Source organism: Miniopterus natalensis, chromosome 16 (genome assembly GCF_054644295.1).
Source record: "Miniopterus natalensis isolate mMinNat1 chromosome 16, mMinNat1.hap1, whole genome shotgun sequence".
Lineage (NCBI taxonomy): Eukaryota > Metazoa > Chordata > Mammalia > Chiroptera > Miniopteridae > Miniopterus > Miniopterus natalensis.
Window position 1 is genome coordinate 8,536,777 of NC_142096.1, and position 26,944 is coordinate 8,563,720.

The 26,944-nt window shown below is 38.6% G+C and overlaps 1 protein-coding gene across 1 annotated transcript in view; it reads left to right on the forward strand.

Annotated features, from left to right (window-relative positions):
* ZFPM2 (zinc finger protein, FOG family member 2) overlaps positions 1–26,944 on the forward strand; it is a 365,079-nt gene that overhangs the window by 151,190 nt on the left and 186,945 nt on the right. The window contains exon 4 of the mRNA XM_087825159.1: positions 23,081–23,199. Within this exon, the coding sequence (XP_087681285.1) occupies positions 23,081–23,199 (119 nt within the window). The remainder of the gene's footprint in view (positions 1–23,080; positions 23,200–26,944) is intronic.

Consider the following 26,944-nt stretch of genomic DNA (forward strand, 5'->3'; position numbering starts at 1 on the left):
AAGCACCACACTCTGGGTGGCTGAAAACAGCAGAAGATTGTCGTCTCACCATTTTGGAGGCTAGTAGTCTGAAATCAGGGTGTGGGCAAGGCCATGCTCCCTCTGATATCTTTCCTTGCCTCTTTCTAGCTTCTGGTGCTTTCCTGACTATCTTCGGCATTTCTTGACTTGTAGATACATCACTCCAGCCTTTGCTTCATCTCCCCATGGCCATCTTCCCCTAAGAACACCGGTCATGTTGAATTGGGGCACATCTTACCTTAAACACCCTATTTCTAAATACGGTAAACATTTTGAGGTATTGAGCGTTAGGATTTCACATACCATTTTGGGGAGGGGTGGCGCAATTCAACCCATAGTGTCTCTGAAAAGAAAATACCTTTAGAATCATTTTTTTTGAAGATGGGAAAATCTTTTGACAGAACTATATAGGACAAAATAACTACCCATTTTCCAAACTTTTTTTTATAGATGTCCAGATAAAAATACTTAAGGTATTAGTAGTTTACATAAAAATAAAATTCCAAAGGACATTTCTGCTGCTATAGTGGGTCATAAAAAATATTCATTACTGTTTCTGTATCATGATAGTTTAAAAATCAGGTTTGTATTCTCTACGATGTAAATGTAAATAAAAATTGTTACAGAAGGAATGCCTTGTTTTGCATAAAACAAAAAGCCACGTATTAAAATATCTTGTCACAAGGTAAGGATTGAATCACTTTTAGAAAACCTTTGTTTCCATCATGAAGTAGTGTAGAAAGTCAGAAAACCTTCGTTTCTACCATGAAGTAGTGTAGAAAGTCAGATGTGAATGTGACACATTCCAATGCTATTGATTTTTTAATAGTACTACTTTAGAGTCATAAGACATGCTTCTTAACTCTTCTAAAAGAAATTATTATTTACATGTTTTAAAAAGTTACCAGCAATGTTAAAATTTTTCTTTCAACATGGTAATATTTTCCCTGGTGCTATTGAAACAAATGCTCACCTGCACACACGATTCTTTTGCTCGACTTTCTTGTGGAGTAAAAAAGATAGAATGAAGTTGGCAGATCCCTGTTGACTTGCACGCAGTGATTGTGCCTTTACATTTCTGTTAACTAATGGGGCTGACTGAATGATACAACTGGGGCACGAGGTACCTACTCTGCAGGGCACAATTCTAACTTGTTGTGGCAGGTTTACAGGGGCTATGGAAGAAACTAGAAAACAAGAGTAATCGCCAATGGCATTAAGTAATTGATGGTAAGAGGCATAGGATGTTGCTAAAATCCCAATATTGGAAGATTTGTATGTGCATTGGACAGTTTGTATTGTTGCATCAGTATTCAGAAACATACCTTTTTTATCATAAATTCTTGTAATGCTTCAGGAAATTGAAGACTGTGTAGAATTAGCCAATCTGATTCATGTGTAGAAGGAACAAATGAGTTTTGAATATATTTCGTGATATTTATATTACACAAACATAACCAGGTCAAAAACCCCGTATGAAACGCAGGTAACCTGAAACTGCTTTCCTTAAATACCACTGGAATGAAGAAGACTAGAAACGTACTTGCCTTGGTTATCTTATAACTCTCATAACCAGAGTTTAATCAGACCAGCCAAAAAAAAAAAAGCAATTTTGAAAAGAAAGGTGTTTCTAGGTTTGGGTGAAAGCTGTAACAGTATAGACAGGACCCTCTCCAGGTAGTCAAGATGTACTCCAGAATTTGTAAGGGCTAAACAGGGATATCAAACACTAACTTTTTTTTCCAACTGGTGATTGATGAGAAATGTGACTTCTTAGGCATCCTTCGAAACAATTAGAAGACTTTCATATATGCATAATCCATGGACACAACAATAGTGTGGAGAGGGCCAGGGGGGCAGGGGCAGATGCTGGGTGGAGGGGATCAATGGAGGGGAAAGGGGGACATCTTTAATACTTTCAACAATAAAGACAAATTTTACAAAAATTTTGACTTAGGTATCTGGAGGAGTTCTGTATAAATAAAACATAACATATTTCTGGAGAATTTAGAAGCTATATTATCACAGTTGCCTTCACAATTTGTCTTATAAGATCAATAGAACAGAAAAATGGATTAACCCTGCGAACAACTCCCAAGTATTGCTCCCCAAACTCCTTAGGCCCTTATTTGTTTCCCCTCCCACTCCCCCTCCCACTCCCTCCCCCTCTTCCCCCCCTTTCATTCTTTTTAGCCCTCCCAGTTTGAGAAGGTGAGCTCTATAAGAGGGGGATGGGGGAGTCTTCTCTGAGGGAGTGGCTTGAGGATGAATAAGAAATAGCCAAAAATATATATTCAAGCAGAAACTACAGCCTGTGAATTTCCCTGGCACACACGAAAAGAAGCGTCGCAGGAGCAGGGAAAGCAAGAGACCAGGGGGACCACCAGACCATTTAAGAGATGTTAAAAACTTTGCCTTTGTCTTAAGAGCATTGAGGAAACATTGTTCTTGAGCAACGGGAGCTGGAGGAGACGATGACATATATACACAACTTGAAAATGACCGCTTTGGCCAAAGTGTAGAGAACAGATGGAGGGAGTCAGAAGTTTGCCTTCGTCGCAATGACCAAAGGACTATCTGTCTATAGTAACAGCAGGTTTTCAGAGAGTCGTGACATTGAGATCGTGAGATGGCATTCTCCTAATACGTGCTGCATCTCCTAAGTCATGGCGTTTGGCTCTCAGAATTTCCCCCACAATGCTCAAATAAGGTCTTAAATCAAACGTATGAAGGCGTATCATTGGGGAATAAATAGACTGGAAATTCCATGGCTTTGCCATTGGCCTCCGTCCCATTCAATAAATAACTACTTTACGTATGATCCAGATTTCCATAGAAATCTTCATAATTCAAAGTCTGTTTCCCAAGTAACCCTGTTTCTATGTAGCACACACCCAGGCCCACAGTTGCATGGTGGTTGTTTTCTGTTGTTGTTTTTAATGAACGCCTGCTACTTGAGGCAGACCCACTTGGTACACGTCTCTTAGGACCCGATGATTCAAAAATAAGTTCTAATTCTGAATGATACAGTGACAGCCACTATTAAACCCAGGTATGATTGCACATCAGCAGAGAAGACTGTTAAAGGTCCTTAGAACCTACTCCTATGTTGCATGTAATAAGCAGGATTTCAGCATGCCCCCGTCACACAAATGGAGTATTTTGTTTGCTTTGGAAACAAGCTGACCTTTGTGTTACGGTCTACAGTTTGGATTCTCGGGATAATAATCCTTTGCTTTGATTTTTCTGGGCTGCTTTTCAGCATTTCAAATAAATTGTCAAGTCAGTCTCAGGCATAGAAGGACTGTGGGGTTCTCGGAAAATTATAGTGTCTACATTCACCTGATTATTTTACCTCCCAGCTTACTTCAGACGTTCAGCCCTGGAGGGAGAGTGAGCTCTGTCTGCTTTCTGATTAGAGTCATTCATAAGCAGGTTACATGGGATGCTGGAGATTTATGTCCATGGACGTCCGTAGTCACAAATGACTACCCTGTGACATTACTTTTAACCCTTTATGACTGTTTGTTTTCAAAATTAGAAATTTGATTTGACTTTTCATATAGTTAGTATTTTTATACTCTGTGTGGCTGTGCAGAGTTTTAAAATTTTAATTAGAGATGAGAACTTGTCTGCGCAGGCAGGTGGTCTTGACAGAGACTTCTGAATTCTGGGGAGCTATGAAATATTTCAAAGTTTTAATGAGCCATAGATTTGGTTAAAAGAAAGAAGCAGTTTGAAATCACGTGATAGTTTAAACAAAAATTCTACATAGTAATAGATCTTGAGTAAATTATGTATTAGTTAGTCCCAAGTCCTTAAAGACTAAAGTGTAACTCGACTTCTAAAGACACCGGGTCATATTGGGAATATTGCCATTTTAATTCTACTATTTAATAATGAATGTGGCCTGTTTTAATATTTATGTTAACTTTCTCCACACCAGCAGTGTCTTTAGTCTCAGGGTAGTGTTACTGGTGGTACATTTCTGATTATCTTAAAAGGAGGAGGGAGTTGTTTATAAGTAAGGCTTGACGTTTTCTTGCCAAGTTGCTTTTCTCCGTCTTGTCGCCTTTCTGTTTTTCATGATTTACTGTGGAATTTTATCGCTTTTTTGTGTGTGTTTTTAAATGCTATACTCCTCTAGTTGAAGGTCAGGGGGCCCTTTCATAATGTTCAGTAAAGAAAACAGATTTCTGTTAAGAACTACTTTTATTTGCACCAAGATAATGGAGGCTCTGTCCATGTTACAAACAATGAAAATTCCTTGAGATGGCTGGAAAGACATATTTATGGACACAGGACACATTGTTGGCGTGGAGCGCTGTTTTCAGTTGTGAGCGCTGAATGAGACGGCCAGAAGATCACATACCTTTAGCATGATTAGTGCCGGGGAGACTCACATTAAATTATGGGGGCAGGCAGGGAAGAGCGGGTGTTAGGAAAGAGCAACGATAGGACCCAGGCTCCCTGCTGGAACCTGGGGGAGAACCCTGGAATGCACCAATAAAATGGACATCTGAAAGTGGCCAAATCTGCTCCAGTGAAAACATCTCCCCTTGAGCTGGAATGTGTCCGTCGTGGATGTTTCCCTTGCTACTTTATGATTATTATATCTTCTGGATTGACACAGTGGGTGACTGCCATCTATTCTTAAAATCAGAGGGATAGAAAAGATTTTCAAAGTTCTTTGAGTTTCTAACTTGGGTTGCATAAAATCATGGCTCAGTAGACGTTCTGTTATAAAATCTTTAAGATGAAAACCCACCATAATCTCATTTTTTAAGATGATAAAATACTGTAGTTAAGGTCTTATTATGGTTGATCCAGCCATGCCAGGGGTAAATCAGGTTTTTCTACTTCTGTGGAGGGGCCCGTTAGCGATTCTTCCTTTGCTTGGGTACATGCATCGAAGCCAGACTAGTGAGGTGCGTAACATCTGCCCTTTACTTCCACTCTCAAATGAGGATGGGTGGTTGATCTCAGTGGTGGAAAATGAAAGTCAAGAAAACTCCATTGAAATCTTATATTTGATATAGACTCTATGTTGACAGCAAATCTTTGCAAATAAACACGGAATCCCTTGTTAATTTAAAAACTACACATATGTTACATTCTCATGATTTTGAGAATATTAAATGCACGTCCCTCGGTAAGCACAGGTGTGGTGTGGTACAGTCTGCAGGCGTTGCTGATTTCAAGTCCCCACCAAGCCCACAAGCAGTTACTTGATCTCTTTAAGCCTTTGTTTCTTCATATGTAAAATGGGTATGTTGATCACTTACCTCGTAAGAGTATTTTGGGGATGAAAGGAACTATATCCTAAGATGCCTAAGAAACCTTGTAAAGGGTAGCCTGGCTTCATCTCTTCCTGCTCCCTTTAATTCAATGTAAGGAAAAATATTCCTATTCCAAAATGATAGATTTTTTTTTTTTTACTCTGGCTGGAAGATCTTATGTTTAGGACACTGTTGAAGTGGTATTACCATACCTTTGGAAGTAGCACCTGTCCTTTGGGGTAGAGATCTTTTCACTTTTCAACAGTTTAACATTATATATGTGTCTTTATTATTGAAAGTATTACGAATGTCCCCTTTTTCCCCCTCTTTGACCCCCCACCCCCCCAGGCCTTCACCACACTATTGTCTGTCCGTGGATTATGCATATATATTTTAGTTGATAAATGTTGCCTGTTCTGTAGATGCCAGGAGATACTGGAGACTCTCACTAACGAAAAGTTCAGAACTTCATCTGTGACTTTATTCATTATTGTTACAAGCTTTTTTAGACTTCCAAGGTCATTTCTACTTTTATTTATCTGTTTAAAAACAGAACTTCATTTTAAATGAAAGCAATGAGATGGTTCATATTTTCTTTTGCTTCTTGCACCTTTTGTTTATAAATCTACTTCAGGAATATTTTCTGATCCCAAGAATATAGTTTGGGATGCCTGAAAAGCTTAATAATATTATGATATCACTGTCAATATTTATTGTTCAAAAAATTAGCCCTGGCCGCGTAGTTCAGTTGGTTAGAGCATTGTCTAGATATGCCAAAGTTTCGGGTTGGGGCACATACAAGAGGCAACCAATGAATGCATAAATAAGTGGAACAACATATCGATGTTTTTCCCTTTCTCTCTTTCCATTCCGCTCTCTCTCTAAAATCAATCAATCATTTTTTTTTTTAAATGTTTGTATTCTGTTCAATAGTGATAGCTGGATGCAGTTTCAGTGATGCACCATAAATGGTAACCTAGCCTGGCTTACGTACTTCAATCGATTATTAAAAGCCTTACTTTGACCCTAAAAGGGGGATGATGACATTTGGGATTGCCAGATGTAGATGCATCAAAGAATCATCAATGACAGAGGCTCCCTCTTCCATGCAGTCCCCAGCACCACCCAAAGATGGACAGTGGTTTAGAGTAAACATCATAGGAGTGACTTTGTAAACATTTTCTCCTGGAGACATTTTACTACACCGCAGGCCTGGAGCCACAGCCTCATCGCAGTGACTACACTTGGTGCAAAAGAGTAAGGCCTTGCCTGTGATGTATTTATTGTCTACGGGACGGTTTTTATGTGTAGCCATGACTATGATAGATAGTAAACGAACCCATAAAACTGACCTTCAACAATTTACATGCACCTTTGTGAGCTGGAGGGAATGGCCTTGGATTTATCATGTACCTCTTTTTATTGCAAAGTTATAATTATATTGGTGTAGGAGATAGTGACAGGGCCCAAACACAAAGTTGTCCAGCATTCCCCAGGCCGATCATGGGGTACTGGTATCATTTTATAAATGTTAAAACTCTTTAGTGTACCTGGAAGAATATTTAGGTCTTTGGCCCTGTTTTTGGTTATTATATTATTGATTATTAATTCATGTTCACCTGCCCAAAGAATCTGGGCTTTAAACAACTTTTAAAAGCAGAATATTCACAGAGCTTATTATTTTAACAAAATCAGAAATATCATTAAATCTACTTTTCCTCAGTATTTTCTCTTAAAGTTACCCTGATTATTGCATTTATTATTATTTCATCCTTTCTCATACTCACTTTCTTAGTATGTCTCCCTGTCTCTTTTTCTCTGACTTTCTCTGCTTTTGGTTCTATCTGCCTGTCTATTTCTCTATCTCTGTGCTTTCTTATTTTGTTTCAAGATGAAAGACTATTTTTTACTCAGTAGAATACGTTTTATATAAAAAAATTCAGTCATACATTTGAACCAGAGACTTTGAGGGCTCAACTGTACTCAGAGGGACATTTTTTGGAGGCTGTTTAGCATGTGGAGTTCGTATTTCTAGATACCTCCATGCAGGCTCTGCTACTTGAGCAAGGTTTTGCGAACATAGTTAAATAACTTTCTCACACAGAACCTCAACCTTTTCATCTGCTAAATGGATATAATATGGTTTTTGTAACAGTTAAATGGGACAATACAGGAAAGGCAAGTAGCTTAGTACATGACCCATAGTGGGCACTACAGCGTATTATGACGTATGATAAATTCATAACAATAATAATAACGTATTTGTTTTATAATCAGGAACCTATGCTAAAATTCCTAAAAGTGAATTAAATGAAACACACTCTTTGTAAAAAGATAAGTTAATGGTTTTAATCTTCTCATGAAAATTAGTTTGGAGACCTTGCTGTAAAATAACTTGTTTCATTTAAAAGAGGCGGCATAAAGTACATTTTAATGATCCTGTGAAAACCGGTCACTGCGCGCCGAGGAGCCGGTTCTGGCGCCTGCATCCCTTCGCTTTCCCAGATCTCGGATGCGAAGCTTCCCAACAGCACAAAGAGAAATGTGAACATATGGCCCAAAGTAAGAAATCGGCAGCAGGCCCCCACACTGGGAGAGCTGCAGCTGGAAGGTTTTCCCCTTTGCTTCCATTTCATCAAGCTATTTAACCTGAAAAGCTGTTTTTGAACGTGGAACTTGTTTTTTACCTTGCGCGTCATTTTCATCTCCGTGACACCACATGGCTTTGAAACAGGTTTCTGTGGCACCAGCTCTGGCGGTTGCATCCTTTCAGGCTGCCCTGCAAGTTCCCGCGCTCATCTCCAGGGTTGAAACACAAACCGTGTCTCAGAATTAGGTCCCTGGTGCTTATTTGTAAACCAGTGAAGGTGGGGGATCTCCTGTATTATTTCCACTCTGCAGACCGATACAACGCTTTACTATTACTGCTGATACATTCTTTTTGAAGTGCTCGCTTTATGTTAGGTTTATCATGCATAGGATTCCATTTAATTACGGCAGGAATCTCAGATGATAGGTTTTACTTCTTTTGTTTTTATAAATGAGGACTCCGAGTTGCAGCTTAACTGACTGTCCCGTCACACAGCTGTGAAGTGAAGAAGCTCGAATGGAAACCTATGTCTGTCTGACTTCAAAACAGATTCTCTTTCAGTTCCCATGCTGTGCCTGCACTTGTAAGTGAAATATCATGAGCATCCTGGATCAAAGAAGAATCTTTATATGGCAAGAAATACTTGACTTATTGAACAGAGTTCCAGATGAACATACCCATTTAAATGCATTTACATCTTGCTTAAAGGCAGTAATTTCCAAGGAAACTTAAAATCAGCAATTAGATTTAATTCACTTGTAGGTGTACACCTAAGGCCATACCTACACCAGCCAAATAAATGGAGATTTTAGTATCTTTCACCAGGGAGCAGTAATATCTGTGTTGCCATTTTACGAAATATGTAATCTTACAATATATTTCTTTTTAAAACAGGGTAGCGATTACATCCACTTTGGCAGTGCTTTTGTCATATTTCACTATTTTTTTGCAATATTGTGATGACTTTATCTGTCTCAGTATAGCATCTGGATCTCAAAAAAAGGAACAGATGAGAACGTAGAAACCAAATGCAATTTAAATCACCTGCATTTTAAAGAAATTGCTAAAGTTTTACAAATGTAGATTTTCAAAAGTTTACATTTGAAGATAAAAATGAGTATTATTGTCTTTCTGTATATTGGGAAATTAATAATTAGTATTTCAAAATTAGTATTTTGAAAAAAATGATTAAAAACTAATTTTTTTTCAGATGCAGCAGGAGTAAAATCAGGCTCCAAAGAAGGAATATTTTATTCGTTGTGCACAAGACAATTCTTGTATGGCAAATGATAAATTTCTGACAGCTGTTGTAATTAATTTTTATTTATCAATAGTGACTTGCAAATATTATAGTTGAAGTTCTACAATAAGCAATAAATACTGAAAAGAGAAATGGCATGTTGTTCATTTTCGGTTCTTCAGTTAATGAGTTGGATATTTGAATATTTAAGATAATTCCTCTCAGTAAAATTACATAAAACCTAAGGAGATATATTTTATATTTGTTCCAGTTGTTGACTATATTATCTATATGGGATGGGTTAAATCCAGTTGGTTAGCTTTGTTTTTGATAATGATAAATTAGTAATTTAAGGGATCTTAAGATTATAAATTCATATTTTAGTGGAAATTTTATTGACATAATTATAGATTCATACACAGTTGTAGTAACAATTTGCAAAACTATAGTATAATATCGCAATCGGGATATTCACATTAATAGAACCCACCTATTTTATTCTGTTTTTTTCAGCTTTACCTGTTCTTGTTTGTCTACGAGTGTGGATGTTGAATCCATGATTTGCTTTAAGAACTAGAAGTGTTCTCAGGAAGTCAGATAGTTCATTAGGCCATTTCTAGTGTCCAAAAAAAAATGTTTACTGCCTAGGGATGTATTGAAATGTATAATGAAACTCAAAAAAAGATCCTGGTGATAGTACTAGACTATTTCATTTGATTTGCATTTCCATGATTAGAAGTTAAATAAGAACCTGGATTAAAGCTGCCTGAAGAATTTACCTCTGTTTCCTTTCCAGAGAGGGGAGACATCATCCCCCAGCCTGCCTCGCCCGTGGATTAAAAGAGCACATTTTTACACAGGGTAGAGTCAGGAATTCAGCAGCCAAGGGGAGCATTAGTGTATGAGTCTCCGGACTTGGTTCAGATTATATAAATTTATCCATCTCTCTCTTTTATCATTTCCTTACTCATCTATTTGGAAGTGATGAAACCTACTAACAGAACAGAACCTATTAACAGAAGAACCAAAGGAATCTTTGTTTTCCAATGTTTAGTGTTGTATCCTTTCCTTCCTTTGTCATTTTCATGTTCGTCTTATTGTGTGTAAATGAAGTCACTCTATAGAGGTGATTCTGCAAATAGTGTCCTCACACTCCCCTCCCTCCCTCCCTGCCTCCCTCCCTGCCTCCCTCTCTGCCTCCCTCCCTCCCTCTCTCCCATCCTCTGTGTGTTCAAGTAATATTTATGAAATGCTTACTTTACTTGAGATATAGTACTAGGCCTGAGAAACAAAGCTGATTAGACATGACACCCTTTCCTCCTGAACTATATAACTTGACAGGAGCCAGCCAGACGTCATCCTTGACACTAGTCGGGCACACACGCACGCATGCACGGGCTTACACTACGGCAGGTGCTTTGCTGGATGTTGGTGCGAAGGGAGAAAGGAAAATATGATGGGTATTTTGGAGAACTACCTCTTTGTGTCCATTTTGGTGCTCTACAGAATATTTTCATGTGAGTCGTAAAACCAGGAGCCTTGAAGTTTCTCAAATATTAAAATTCTGAAATAAAATAACATGTTTAAAAATAAATGTCTTAATTATAGGAGTAGGAAAACCTCAGTTGTCTGAACTATTTAGGGAATAGTCCCTTCTCGCATGGGCATTGGAATATTTATAAAAGAAATGAAGACCTGTCATTTTCATTTCATAGAGTAGAGTGTGTCTGTGGCTAAGAAGATTCTCTGTGAGGTCAAGTGGGGGTGGCCATGCCTTGTAATTGGAGTCTTCTTTCACCCTGCCCTAGTGACGCTGGCTGCTTCATGTCTTGTAATTGCATTGTGTGTATGTAAATTAATTTCTCTTAAGTGCTTTAGAATTTATTCTATTAAGTAGCCTCATTTCAGATCTTGTTTATATTACTCTCTTGCTTCTGGCTCCTGTTTCAACTTTTAGCTCTGGTCCTACCAGCTTGATTATAATTCCATATAATGAAGGTGAAACTAAAAACTAATTCTGTGTTCTGGAGAAAAGGGGGTGTATGGCTCATATGGTTGCGATTAAATATAAAGATGCTAGTGTTTGCTTTATTGTAGACAAAAGTTGGATTTGAAGTGTTGATTTCACGATCTTCAGTTTAGCAAAATTTAAAACATCTGATGATGGACAGTAAAGTAGGATAAATGGTTTCCATGGTTTTAATTATGGTGGTTCTAGCTTTTTCCTCACTGATGGGTCAGCACATTCCCCACTTTCTCCTTCTGGAACCCTGTCATACCAGGGTGATGCCAGTGGAGCAGTTAATCCTGGTTATCTAGAAAGGGAATGGGTGGCTCACCTTTGATGTTAACCTTCACAGCTACATTCCTTTGCCTGGCTTAGCTATGAAGTGGAAAAGAAATACCAGCTGGATGCCTGGGGGCTGCAGCTCCCCACTACCTGTGTGGGTGGAGCCGGCTCCAGGAGCTGTTACTGTCACCTTTCAGATGGTTTTTTACGCCTCCGGTTGCTCCATCTGGAATGAGTGTGGCTCTGGGTGAGCTGGTTTTGGTTTGGGTAATTGCGACTACCAAGGTCTCCATACTGAGCGCAAGTAGTTTTTATTCATATGCTTCGCTTTCCTTCTTATTCCTAACTATAAAATACTGAGATCAAATCTACAACATTTATTAAACGTGATGTGCCAGATACTATATTGAGTTATTTACATATATGGTCTCCTGTTCACGACAAATTTAGGAGGAACAATTAGATAAATAAATTGTTGCCCATGAGAAGTAGCAGCAAGCCAAAGGATACGTGCAGAATACAAGTGGGTGATCAAGATGGTTAATAAAGTTTTTTATCTGACCTTAATTATTGAATCCCAAGAATGTATATAATCCCCACTCTTGATGGTTTACGAAATCATTGTATGAATTTGTCAAATCTAAGTTAATGATGTCCCATTGGTCATCTTCGTATTACTTAGCAATGGGAAAAAATCTATTATTTTGGCTCTAGTTAAGACTTGTGCATAATTATTTCCATAGTGCAGTGTCTATTGTATTTTAACTCTATTCCAGATAACCGATATTTAAGATGGACAGTATTTAAAAATAAATCAGAATGGATTTACAGAATGGTATTTGCTATCTATGGTTTTAAGTTAGTGAAGCTAGAGAGAAAATTAGACCTAATTTGTTTATTTGATAGCTTAGTACAAGTTGCCTTTACATTTATATCCATATTTTATTTTTAAAAAAATAGCCTTTTCAGAGGCTCTCACCAATGGGCATGTTTATACATATCTGACAGGTATACATTATTCCAAACATACTTTCTAGCTTCTAACATTTATTTACAAAAGCTCTTGGTATTTGTAGGCAGCATATGTTTATTTACACGGTAGAATTTTACAAGTAGCCTTTAAATTTAATACCTTTTTGACTATGTGAGTATTCTGATTTATAGTCATCAAATAATAATGATAATGCTAAAAATCTAGAAATTTTTTATGAAGAACAGTTTATATCTTGCATCCAGTACATAGTTTAGATAATTGTGGTCACTTCTGGGTGCATTGGGCATCACTCCAGTAGTTCTGGACGCACTCATCTGATAGAAAATAAATAACTTCACCTCGTCTGTCATAGGAGCAAGTGATGAAAAGGGTCCCTTCTATCTGTAGGCACTGTCAGCTGAGAGGACACGATAGATACACTTATAGACGAGCTCACCTCTCGGGCCTTTAGTGCTTGAGGAGATAGCTCTAGTGCTGTTATCTTAACTTCAGGAGTTTATATGAAATTATTTAAAAAGTGTAAATTTTTGTTATGCTGAAAATATTTTATAAGAAAAGGCTAGTATTATTTAAGAGGAAAGCAGCTTATAAGATTTAAAAAATAATTTTTAGAAATACCATTTTGGCTAAATTAACATCTTTACACTATTGTATAACTATCAGTTATAGTTTCTGTGCTCTGTTTTTTACAACAAATTTCCATCATTTGTTTCTTTCGATTTGGCAATGATTTTATCCCAAGGCACCACTTTTTAGTTCATTGAGCCTCTGCCTTACAAACGATTTTATTTGTAACATAACAGATGTTTTAAATGCTCATGTTCACATTGTATTGTGTTCCTTTTTGAAAGCTATTATTTCTGATCTATTCAAGGAAGGAGATGGCTTATACTGTCCTTTGCCAGTTTTCTGTCCTCTGGGATCTCATTTCTGCTTTCTCTGAGTTGCCTTAGGAGACTTTGTCCTTGCTGGTCAAACTTTATCTTCTACCTTTACCAAAAGCTTCATAAGTTAGATCATTTGAGGAAATTACAAAGTAGTTATGATGACCGCACCAGCATTAGATTAAGTCGCATAAGGAAAAAATCCCCAATAGATTCAGGTGTCCAGCATTGTACCTGGCACTATGTGTTCAACAGATATTTTTGAATTAGTGATTACTTCTTTAAATGAAGTTTACTTAGTGTGGTTTTATGAATAAAATAGTCCTGGAAATAATTCTGCCTGCAGAAGTTGAATACCAGGTGTGCTATCGTGGCTGTCCTGGGCCAGGCCCACAGTGAGCTTGTTTTCAGAGGCAGTTTCCTCTGCGTGGAGAAAGCATCGAACCTTAGACCTGTGCAGCGCGCTCCGAGCCTATGGAAATCGCCCTCAGGAGCAATAGGAGCCTGCCGGCCTCTTTCTTTCCTCTCTCCCTCCTGCTCTCCCTCCCGCCCTCTCCTCTTTTCTCCCTTCTCAGGATCTGGCGTATGTTCCACGGTCATGTGGGAAAGGGAACGAGCCCAGCAGAGGTAGGGAGAAGGGGGGAGGAACTGCGGGGGAGAGGAATACCGTGTGTGTCAAACCCCCACCCCCTCAGCCCCGGATGTGCTGAAGGGGTGATAGTGGGAGCTTTGACCAGTTGGAGACTGAGGCAGCAGGTTTCCTGTTTGCAGCCACTTTGTACAGTTTCCCATCCAACAGTTTCCTTGGGAGAAAGTACTGTCGACCGAGTGAGAAGTCGGGGCGTTGTTCCAGAGTGTTCAGATGCCTGAACTTTGTGTTCTTAAGAAGAGAAGCCCATGCCATGTCTTAGGCTAGTAACGACCTGCTGCGTTTAATCAGACTTCCAGTTTTTTTATTTTGGTTGATTTCATAATGAAATATTTTCCTTGAAGAATGATGATCTAAGGTAGGGGGGAAACTGCACTGTGTGAGCACGTATCTTAGATTTTCTCTCACTGAAAGTTTTGGGAACAGCAGTGTAAAAGTTTATTGTGAACTCTGATAATCAAATGATAATTTTGCCACTCTGCCCCCCGTAATGTTTTCCAGTGTTTTGTTGGTTTAATCTTTTTCTGCCCCCTTGGCTCCTGCAGAACTCTCCCTGTGGCCCCGTCCTTCAGGCACTCACATTCTGCTCTCCAAATTGACTGGCAGCTGATCTTACAAATGAATCCCCTCTAATGGCTGCTGATATGATACTGGGGCTTGAGGTCAATCCTTCCACCTAGTTAAGTTGTTAAAAATTTTTTTTAAAGAGGCAGTTTGATAAAGTAAAATGAGCATGAGAGGGTCAGAAAACCAGGGTCGGAGTCCTAGTTTCACTACTAATTTTGTAACTTAAGTTCCTTTAGCTTCGAGTCCAGCCCAATAAATGGGATGGTAAAATGGTAAAAATTATACCTACTCTGTCTGCTTACTTCTCAGCGAAGTAACAATTGAAGTGTGTGTGTTATAAAGTGAAAAAAAGTATGAATGTAAAAATTGATCGATTTACCTTCTTTAACGCAGAGCAATGAAAACACACACACACACACACACTTATATTTTCTGCAACTCTGCTAGGTACAAAGCATTGTGGGGTATCTAGAAAGTTCCATGAAGAGAGCTAATAAACCAAATCACTATTATAAGGAAGAAAATGATGAAAAATATTAGAGTTAAAATCAAACATTGTGGGAGTTCAAAAGGAGAGACCACCTCTGACTTTCTGGCAAGGAGAGGCTGTATGAATCAGGGGAGCATTCAACAGGAGGTGACACAGACTTCAAAGGATGGTAAGGTTTAAACATAATACTTACTAATGATGAATATTTAGAGTAATATACCACATAGCTAAGGCCTTCAAAACACAGAAAGATCAACTATGTACTGCACCCAAGAAACTGTCAAGAAGCCTGCTTCTGGCAAAATTACTCTTGTCAGTTATATGTAACTTTAGAATATATGCAACCAGGAGGTTTATAAGCATTAATGAAAGACTCCAGAATTATAAGCAAATGATTATAGATTGCTTGATCTTTGGGAAATATATTTTTCGAAGTATTTTTTGAAACTAATAACATGTTCGGCAATACATGTTCAAAGTAGAAATTTAAAAAAAAAAATGTGTACCAGTATTTTAGCCTATGTATTAAATCCAGAGACTAAAGCATTTTCAAACTAAATAGGTATATACATATGTTGTATCGATTGAAAATGCGATATTCTAAAAAAATTCATTGGGTGATTAAGTTAATGCTTAATGTCTAGTACTGCACAGTATTTATTCTTCCAAATTCTGGGACCCACATCAAGGTTTCATAAAGCGTTTCAATGTTATATGTGGGTGACGGGCAATAGTGTAGATATGATCTCAAGTATCCTGCGTGCGATCCATAGTCATTTGTGACATATTAAATTTTTAGTCTCTTTATGGTTCTGTTTTCCACTCTTACGTTTTTTTTAGCACTTATAGTAACACTTGTACATTTTGTTCTTTGGATAAAAATGTTTAACTCTCTAACGGGATACCGCTTTTAGACCAGTCTTCCTCACATTTCTGTTACTGGTTGAGGGCACTTTAGAGCACTGTTACTTCCCTGGTTTAGATGAAAAGCTTTCAAAGTACTGCTATAGTTTTTCTCATGTTATTTGTTCGTCTGTCAAATCATTCTGGCATCATTTGCTTTTCATATATTGTGGCCCCAGAAGTCCCTTTCCCACTCCCAAGTAGAGCTTCTTGTAGCCTTTTCCTTCCAGGCAAAACCCATACTAATCACAACTGATGCTTAATCATGTTTATCTGTTCAGACTTGTCAGTATATTTCCTCATCTGCATGGATGCCTTCTTATAAGGTAAACATGACTATCTGGGTTTCTTACAGGCATCGAGCTGAAGAAATACCTCATAAATTAGTAAATAAGTACATGTGGTCTTTAAATGTCAGCAATGACCTGTGAAAAGTTTCATTGTACGCCCACTATTTTCTTCTAAATCAGTAAACGTAGCCTATGAGAAAGCACGCAGTTTTAGCAGAGGAAAGTAAACGCGGCCTGTGCCCCGAGGGGCTGGGTGGGTGAGCACTGTCCTCTGTGCCGAAAGGTTGCCGGTTGGTTGCCGGTCAGGGCACTTGCCTGGGTGCGGGTTGGGGCACGTGGGGAGGACAACCGATCAGTGTTTCTCTCCCCCTCTCTCCCTTCCTCTCTCTAAGCATGTCCTTGGGTGAGGATTTTTTAAAAAAGTAAACATCGCCTAAAATTTAGAACCATAAATGTCAATGAGGTCCATTGACGCTCTTTATTAAATGTTCTTTGAAAGCTGTTTCTTACTTCATTCTTGTCCAGCAGGATCAGTGGTTGATTTTTACGCACAGTATCTCCTTCGGAGTTTCTCCTTGGGGAGAAAACAAGACTCCCCTGACCAGAGCTCTGCAGACGGCGACCCTTCTGCGGCCCTCGCCAGCAGGCTGCCTCCTGGCTGCTGCCCCCCCACTGCTGTTTCCTGTGTCTGCGCCCCGACCTCTCACGTCCAGGACCATTCCTCCCTAGCCATCCCCTCCCTCCGTGTCTCCAGATTGGGATCAGGAAGTGGTACTGGGTCAGCCTGTGACAAGGAGTGTTGTCTGGAAGGTCAGGGAGGGTTTCTGGCAGCAAAGAAACACACTGTGCCAGGTTTCTTGAGCAAAAGAGGGGTGACTCCCCCCTCCTCTTTCCAGCGGCTGAAACATGTCCAGAAACCACAGCTCCTTCTTCCCAATGACTTTCCCAAACATTTCCAAAAGCTAGTCATACTCCAGGTGAATATTTTCAGATACCTGCGTTGAGCTCGGGGTTTTGTCATTGTTCATGTGACTAGACCATAGAGCAAAGGGCAGACTATAGCAATTTCTTTCTCCCAGTCTTGAGCATGGTCTCTGCGTGTCAAACTTATTTTGTATGTGAATATGCAGGTTATGGCTTTCTAGTTACTTCAGATCATGGTGTTGCTTTTTAAAAATATCTTGCATTTTCTACTTTATTCCCAATAATATTACTACCTACAACCATACTTTATCTCTTCTATTTCTCTATCTTGAAAGTGATAATTTGTAGGTTTCCATGGGCCTCAGGATAGAAAAAATCCCCAGACATCAATCCTTCAGGCCAGCCAGAATAATACAGTAAAAGGTCCCTGAGTGGGTAATACATCCCTTTATTTGGTAGCACATGCATGCTCATTTGCTTCTTAAACAGTGCTGCACACAGTGATTTCTAGGACTTTTTAGAAGCAAGAGCCAATGGGTGCATTTTGCATCCTGAAGAGCTGCAGTGATTCAACTTGCTCTAGGTTTTAGACAATTTCAGGGTCTGGCTTTAGAGTTTTTAGGCACTGAATGCCTTGTGTGGAGGGGGAATATTTCTATTTTGCTACCACCATTATGTTATCTTTTCCAGTGCGATTACAAGCTGATTCGGGGCTCTTTGTGTTAGACTAATAGCATTGGATTCGCTGCTGTTACCCAGCACCCCTTCAAGCACCTTTAATACCATCTGCAGTGCCCCCAGCACTTACCTAGGTGAGCTTTTCTCTCTAAGTGGAGACTCATCTTTGGCAAATCATTAAAGGAACATCAGAAAGATCCCATCTGTTACAGTTACATATGGCTGAGATCAGAATTATCAAATATCTCATTTTTTTGTTATTATTTTTTTTCTTTTTTTCCCCCCTTCCTTATCCACACAATAAATGTAGTTGTCAGCGGGATAAGTTCATGTGCCGGATAAGGTCACAATTTCATTTAGTGACAACTTCCAACAGTACGGACTTAGAAGGTTCGATTTATTAAAGAGTCAGGAGGGGTAAGATCACTGCATGGCCAGCCTGATTTATCAGGGTTTGACTGGAGCACTTGAGTAGGGAACGTCGTATTTCAAGTTTATGTTCAAAACTGTAGTTTAGTGTGCGTTATGACTGTATGGCTCAAAATTTGAGAAGGAAAATTAGAAAAGATATCCCTATAAGGCGATTTGTAGCCACTAACAAAGAACTCTGCTTTCCTGACCAAACCATGCGTAGGAATGGATCAGCATAGCATCATATAAATAGCACTTTTTGTCTGAAAATGCAGATGAAATGAATGCCTGAGGAAATACACACAGTGGCAAGACTGCATTTTGGCTGTGGAGATAATCAGCAGTAGAATGACCATCTCACCCTCTTATGTATCTGGCAAGCAGCTGTCAAATGGTTAAACCATGAAACAGAAAGAGCTCTGCCATAGTTCAGCCACCTTGGCTGACTTTGAACATGTTTTGAGATTTTTCGAATCGTTGAGCGATTTTTGAACTCAGCATGACTTCAGGGCTGTCCAGGTTTGATACCATGATGTATAATGTTTTCCAGCCATGGAGAAAATATAAATATGGGTTCTGATGCTATAGCTTTCTGCTCTGAGAAGGCCTGGTAAACATGATGAACTAATTCATGTGGTCTGCTTAAAAATTTGGTTATATATATATATATTAAACCAAGTTCAGACCAATTCCAAGTTTATTTTCAGCAAATGAAATATGATCTTCTGTCATCTCATTTACTTGCAACCGTGTCCTGTGAAATCTGAGCCTGGTGTTAAGGGATGTTCTGTAAATACCATATACATTTATGTCATCAACTTCATGCTAAACTCTGTTGAAGCATGATTGCTGATAACTATGCTAAAAGGCCCACATCTTGTCCGTTCGCCTTTGGTGTGCTACAGTTTTCACATGCTTTGCTTTCCAAAGAGGCATCAAAAGGACCCCATTAAAAAGAAACAAAATGATGGCTCGATAGCACCTTCAGTGAAAAAAGATTTGAGTATCTCTCTCATGATTTTAAGTATTTCTTTCCACTAGTAAATTTCTTTTACTTGGGCAAAAAAAAAGTGGGATGATATCTTAAAAGCTGCAGTATGTTTGGTAGTGATTCTGACTTAGGGCTTTTTTTTTAAGTGAAGCTATCATAAGTCTTTGAGTAATCACAGACTTTTAAAAGTATGCATTATCAAGAAGATAAGAGAAACAGCCCTCAGCACTAACAATATTATCTTTTACCAAAATTGATTAGTCCATCCTATGTGCCTCAAATATTTTGTGTGCACTTACTCATCATGTTAAAAAAAAAATAAGGCTTCTTTTTGAAGAATTGCTGCAAAAGTAGGAACTGGGCACAAGAGAAAAATATTTTTTATCCTGTTCTATATTTCACAAATGAGGAAACATGTATAAATGTAATAAAACGTTGAACAAATGAAACATATGATTGTTGTAATTCAAAGAGAAGACGTATATTATGGCAATTTTTTGTCTTAAAATCAATTTGAACTGTACTCAGATTGAGTTTGTGATCTTATGGGAAATCTTATCCAATCAGCTAGGTTCAATTGGTATTTTGCAATTACTGCATGTAATAACCCATGTTAATTACTAGAGAATAAACAAATAAAAAATATACCTGTAGCTCATGATGTTTTGACTCCTGTTGAGGTGAAAGAAGTTATCAAGGGGATGCCACTGGGAAGTAATTAATGCAAAACCGTGCGGTGTTGGACTGTAATCTCCTGGGCGTATTAGGGAAGGAGAAGTCAGTTTGTTGTGGAGTTCAGAGAAGTTTCGTGAAGGAGATTAGCTGTGGGGTTGGTCTTGCAGCATGAATAGGGTTTGTCGAGGCACCAGGAGCACCGTGGGCTTGCGCGGGAGCAGGAACAGCTCCCCGAAAGCTGCGGGGGTCACACTGGAGGTCCTGAAGGCGGTGCGTGCTCAGGTCTCCTGACTCATCCCATTTACTCCCCTCCGGTTCGGCTCGGGGCCTCTTTCCACTTTGTGTCCTGGCCTCTCATTCTGCAAAACTCCTTCACCCCGGGCACCCATGCTCTTCATCTCATCCAAAGGAACCTTTCCAGCCCCTGTCTTTCTTCCATAAACTTTCAGGTCACTTGATGGGTCCCTTCTCCCGTACGTCCCCAGCCCACTCGTTGCCTGCCATGGCTCCCCGTTGAGCTTCTTCCTTTAGTCCTTTGCCCTCCTACGTGCTCTGCGCCTGCCCTCCCACCTCTCTGCCTTTTGAAGATCCGCGGGACTCCGTCCCAGGTCCTTTTAGTTTATATTGTACACGCCCTCCTAGATCAATAATCTTATGGCTTTTATTACCATATACTCACTCATTTTAATTAATGAATAAATGCCAATATTTATCACTCTTGCCATGGCCTTGCTTCTGAGCCCCAGGCCTGTACCTGCCCATCTAGAAATCACCTCTTGCTTTCCTGACAGCCACATCTACCTCAGTATTTTTAAATTATAACTCTTCGTCTGATCCCTAAGTCTTTGTTTTTTACTGTGTTCCCTCTCTCAGTAGGTACGACCGTTGGCCCCCTTGCCCAAGCCAGATACTTGACCATCACTGTTGCATTTTTTTTCTTTCTTCACCCCTAAAATCTGAATAATCACTAAATTCTATAGCTTCTGCTTCCCAAGCCGTAGGGATTACAATTTCTGAAATGTATCCAAGGTCTAGATTTGCTTTGTTTTTAATTTATTCCTGAGTGTACCCCACCGCCTGTTATTTAACAGATACCCAATAAATACTAGTAGAATAAGTGAAGGAATAGACCAGTGAATGGCTGCCCAAAGGAGGAGTCAACAAACCAAATGAGAACTGGTGCTTTGCTTTCCGATTTCAAAATCGGATCTTTTCAAGTCAAACATCTGTTTTATGAGAAGGTCGTGCTGGGACCTCAGTCTTCGGCTGTCAGCCCAGTCCTCTTTCTGTCTCTCGCAACACGTCATAGCTGGGGAAAGGAAACCATGGTGCTGTGGGCACCTTACCAAAGGCAAGGGAGTGTAAACCCTCTTTAACTGGGAAGAATCAGAGACTCAGAAAAGATACAACGTGTTCAAGGCAGTTTAGCTGGTTATTAGAATTGGGGCCAAAAATCAATCTTCTTGCTTTTAATGCAGTAATGTTTCCTCTATTTTGTGACACTCATTAATCTTTGACAAAATTAAAAATATCATACTCTTAAGCTACTGGAAGTTAAATTAAATATGATTTCCATTTGTACAATGTCTTCTCTTGCTGTCATTAACCTGTGTAGCCTTTGTACTATCTAAACGGTAATAATTTTCTTTTTTTTTCCCAATTCTATAATGCTGTTGTGAATAAATGAATACTTTTATATAACTGTTTCAGCAACAGAAAGGATTTCCCCCAAACCCTGAAATAACTTCTTGACAAGCAAGAAAGGAGACTGGGATTTGCCTGCTTGTCTAATAAAGTTGTAATGATTGACTTGATAGCCTGAACAGTTACTGGACTTTCTGTACGGCCATCTCTAAGAGCTCATGAAAGTATTTGTGGTCTGCTTAAAATTTTAGTGCATTGTAGAAGACACCTCCAAAACTTTGGCTATATTTGGGTATCGCTTTATGATCTGCCCTAAGTGTGTAATTCTTAATCCATTAAAAGACAGACCTGCTTGTAAATCCACTGCTACAGATAAGAAGTCACTGTTTGAAAGTCTGAACCCTTTTCAAATGAAAAATGTCAGTGGCAGAAAGGGGATGTATTACTTCTTTAAAGGGTTTTCAAAGATTCTCATGAGTTCTCTGGTATCACTTAAAGGTGACATGACTGGTTATTTTAGTGTGAAAAAACAAGCAAATTATTTGGGCATCATGTTTATGTAGAAAACAACATTCTGAGCTAGTGTTTAGCTAAGGGATTGAAATGTATTTTACCTTTAAATGGTAAATTGTATAGAAATTGTTTAAAAGGTAAGTATGGTTGAAGAAAGGGAGACTATCCTAAACTGGCTGTTTTGTGAGTGTTTTTGTACAAACTCTTTTGCTAACAGAATCTTACCTAAAGTACCAAATATAAAATTAACTTTGGCTCTGGACGGGTGGCTAATTGGGTGGAACGTCACCCCATACACCAAAAAGATTTTGGGTTCAATTCTGGTCGGGGCACGTACCTGTGTTTCAGATTTGATCCCTTGATGGAAGGCAACAGATTGATGTTTCTCTCTCATGTCAGTGTTTCTCTCCCCCCCCCTTTTCTTCCCCCCTTCCTGTCCCTTCATCTTGCTCTAAAATAAATAAAAACATATCCTCGGGTGAGAATTAAAAAAATGATTTTGATGAAACATTTTTTTTACTTGGGAAAACATGCATGTCTATTTCTTGTACATGTAGATGTTTTACTCCTTGAAATTAGTAAAATTTTAGAAAATCATCAAGTACTTAAAACCACTCCCGTGATGTTCACCAAGTCTTGAATAAGTATAATAAAGTTACTGCCTAAGCCATGTATCTTTAGTTGTATTTTTACTTACATTGGTGATCACATATAAGAATTTTAACTCTTAGTCATTGTCCTAATGTTTGTTGTCTGTCTGTTTTGAGGAAGCTTTATTGTTTCTGGTTCTTAAGAACTTACCCAATGGAACTGAATTCAGTGATGCTGTGTGTGAAAAAGCGCAGAAAGAAACGAGACTGAATTGAATACAGTTGTAAGGACAGGCTTTACTCCCCTCTCGGGATAACAAGATCAGCCGTTTCTCAGACGAGCGTAATTAGCTCTCTTTATATGAGTGCCGAGAATCTTGTGCGTGTAAAGCAGACACACAGAGAGACGTGGCTGTTGCAAAGCACACGGGAAAATACGTGTTTCCATTCGTTGCAGGAGAGCTGGAGGTGTTCCAGAAGGACGGGGCGCGCAGGATCCAGAGCCGGCAGCAGCTGCCCGCGGGCACGACCTGGGGCCCGTTCGCGGGGAGGATGGACCTGAACAACAACTCGCTGGTACGTGGCCGCGCCAGGGGTGGCGCGGTGTTTGTCACCGCTCAGACATGATCCCTGTTTGCTTCCCAGTGAAATCACTAAAAATAAGCGCTTTTCTTTTTTTTCTTTTTCGTGGACCCAAAACTTGGCTATTTTCCACGTGGTTTGTCTCTGACCATAATATACGCAGAATTTAGAAGGAAACAGGTTAATCATACTAAGTGGTTGCTTAGTGAGGTGATTTATAAGGTCGTTGCTTTATCTGCTTAGCCAGACTGACACTATTCACATTTAATAATACACACAAATGCTTTTATTTTTAAGATGGCGCAAATTAATTGTCATACATTAGAGGTTTACATGAAGAGCAAGAAATAAACCACCTTTTTACTCCTTGGTAATACTATCTGTGTCTACAAGCACGAGGATGAATGATTAGCATTATTATTTGTTGTTAACTTTTCTAAAAAGTTCTGAGATCAGAAAGTCTACCTGTAGGTAAGATTATATAGATAACTGATTAGTTAGATGTTTTTAAAAGTAGTAGAAAGATGGGATGTTTGGCTACATTTAAACTTCGTTTCTTAGTTGGATATATTAGTTTCATGTTGCTGCTATAGCAGATTGCCACAAACTTGGTGGATTAAAACAACACAGATTTATCATCTTGCAGTTCTGAAGAGCTGAAGTCTGGAATGAACCTCTCACTGGGCTGCAAATCAAGGCGTCTGTAGGACTGAATTCCTTTCGGGAGTCTCTAGGGGAGAATCTGTTTTCTTAGCTGCCCACAGTCCTTGGCTGTGGCCCCCTTCCATCTTCCAAGCCGTTAGTGGCTGGAAGAGTCTTTCTCACATCCACATTGGACTCTGACGCTTCTGCCTCCCTCTTTTACCTTTAAGAGCCTTTGTGATTCCACTGAGCCCACCTGGGTAATCAAGGATAATCTATTTTAAGGTCAGCTAATTAGCAACTTTAATTCCATCTATTCTTTAATTCTTCTTTGCCACAGTATGTAACATTCCCAGGTCCCATGATTAGGACCTCTTCTGTTATGTTACAATACCGATGATAAAACGGGGAGGAAAATATCTTGTATTCTTTAGGTGATTCGGAAATTACATTCTCTCTAAGTTCCGTTCGTGTAGGAAGTGTCTCATGGCTCCTAAATTACTTTGTCTACACTGCGGGGACATAAAACCTCCCAGAGGGGTTTTGACAAGTGTGCTGAACTCACCAACACTGCATTTCTTGTTACATAAAAAATTTCATGTTCAAATTATTACATGAAAAAAACTGATACGGATAGATTTCTGCTTATTCCATGTCATGCAAATGTGACAGAAGTTATTGCTTCAGCTAAAAGTAACGATTGGAATAAATAGGAAATATTTGTGTCATTGAATTTTTAATTAGCAGGTTAGATACCAGGGGTGTGCTTTTTATTGCCTAAATTCATGTATTATCTATAAAAGGATGAAATAGGAGATTTTATAGGTATTTAAGAAACAAATAAGTTGATAGGTCAGGCTAAATATTTAATAATCTAGGCAGTTTAATTCTTGGTGGTCCAGTACACCTACTTCAGAAAGGTTTTGCTATGTGGCCCCCACACACTGCAGACCTTGGTTGGTTGAGATGTATTAATAGACTGTTCTATTGATTCCTTTGAGAGAGCAATATTAACTTACTGATTTCTCAAGTAAAGTAAAAAATAATAAGATTGTCTAGACATCAAAGGTTGAGTTAAATGCTATTGTAAACCCATTTATCTAGGGGTTTTTATTGGTCATCTAGCATTGTTAAAAATGTTTCAGGCAAGAAGAGATTTATCTTAGTCATTCCTACACAGATCAGATGCCAACACAGCCTTTAGTCATTTCTCTGATAGTTCTTCAAAAGTGTACTGCCACCCAAGTGGCACCTATTGCTGATGCAAGAGCTGAACATTTCCCCTTTTAATAGCTATAGGAAAATGAAATTTTTTATTAGTGTATATGTCATCATCTGTATATATGTAAGAGTGGTACTTTTATACATTTTTAGCATATGCTAAACTTGAAATGTATGGAAAACCTATCTGTGAAATTTTTTCAGTGAAATCATTTCTTATTTTTTGACAGATGATATCATTTTGGCTCTTTTTTTCATACTCCTGTACCACTCTAAACCTATTTTAGGTCATGTTTTATATTTTTCAAAGGATTTTATTTTAGATATAAAGTTTTCAGAATTTTTGACACTCTTTGGAGTGTATGAGTACTCTTTAAGGTATTAAAAACCAGTAGTGGGTAATAGTTCTTTATAAAAAACAATCTTAAAAATCTAATTCATGTTATTTTTCTTAAACTATAGCATTTTTTTCTATTGAAAAACTTAGTTACTTTGCTTAATTGTGCTTTAAAAATATTTTTCTTTTGCAATAATATTCTTTTCTAGAATTCACTTCTAGTTCATGTCATGAAATTCTACCTGTCCTGCTGTTCGCACTAGTGTTAGAGCAGTTGATTAGCACATGCCGCATGCGCATCCTTTTTGAGACTCTGTACAGAGAATTGGAAATGGATTAGCTCATCTGATCCTCAAAACAAACCTGTGAATTTGGTGGTGGTGTTTTTTAATTGCATTTTAAAGATAAGAAAATAATAGCTTAGGCCTTTGATTCCAGAATTTGCAGTTTTAAGGACCAGGCCATACTGACTCCTCAGTAGCATTTATAACATGATTTTAGCATGGTAAAATTGTTGGGCATTTTTTACAGAAATTCTCAACTTCTAAAAATCTCTGGGAGAAAATATCACTAATCAGAGGTGTGCTTTTTTTCTTACTTTGGGCAAAATATTTGTTATGATTCCTCATAGTCTACTTGAGCAGTGATGAGTTAATTCAGATGTCTGTAGCTCTATCACTCTTTATAACGTGGACAGTACTCTAATATGTCTTTCACATCATGAAGACACATTTTTCATATTATAAAATATCTAGCCTGCTAACCCTTTCTTACCCAACCTTGCATCAGTTTGGATTTAGCACACTCTTTTAAATTGTCTACTCGCCAACCATTGTGATATTACTCTGGTCTGACTCATGGTGTTGGCTCAGGAGACTCAGCACACTAATTAATCCAACACTGTAATTAATTGAGTCACCATGCCAGATGTCAAATTCTCTTTATATCTTTCAAGTTCCCATCTTGAAGTGCATTAGCAATATGCCACCTCCTGCAGGACGCCTTTGCAGCAGACCAGGCATTTGGATGGATATAGAACATTTTAAGAAATACATGCTCTATGGAAGCACCAAACACGTTGATTTGACAAGAAGTTATTCTTGGAATCATATAATACACTGAACATAAAAATAAACAATCTTTTGCCCACACCGCATTATCTTGTTAGATACTTCATGCTTTAATGGTTTCATAATAGCAGCATATAGTTAATACTTTCCTTGGGCCAGATATGGGTAAAAGTGCTTTTATATCTCATTTATATCTCATGTAATTCTTGCACAAGAGCATGAGACGATAATATTTATCTCCTTTGTTACAGTGAAGGAAACTGCGGCTTTGGGAAATTAAATAACTAGCTCAAGGCCAACCTAGTGTGACTCCAGAACCCGTGTTGCAATCTAATACTGTCTTAGACATTTTATCTGCAATATAGGGATACTAATACTACTGAGCTTACAGGGGTTTTGTGAAGACTAAATAAGGTAACATATGTGAGTTATCAATAAATAATAACTACTCTTAACGTTCATTCACCAT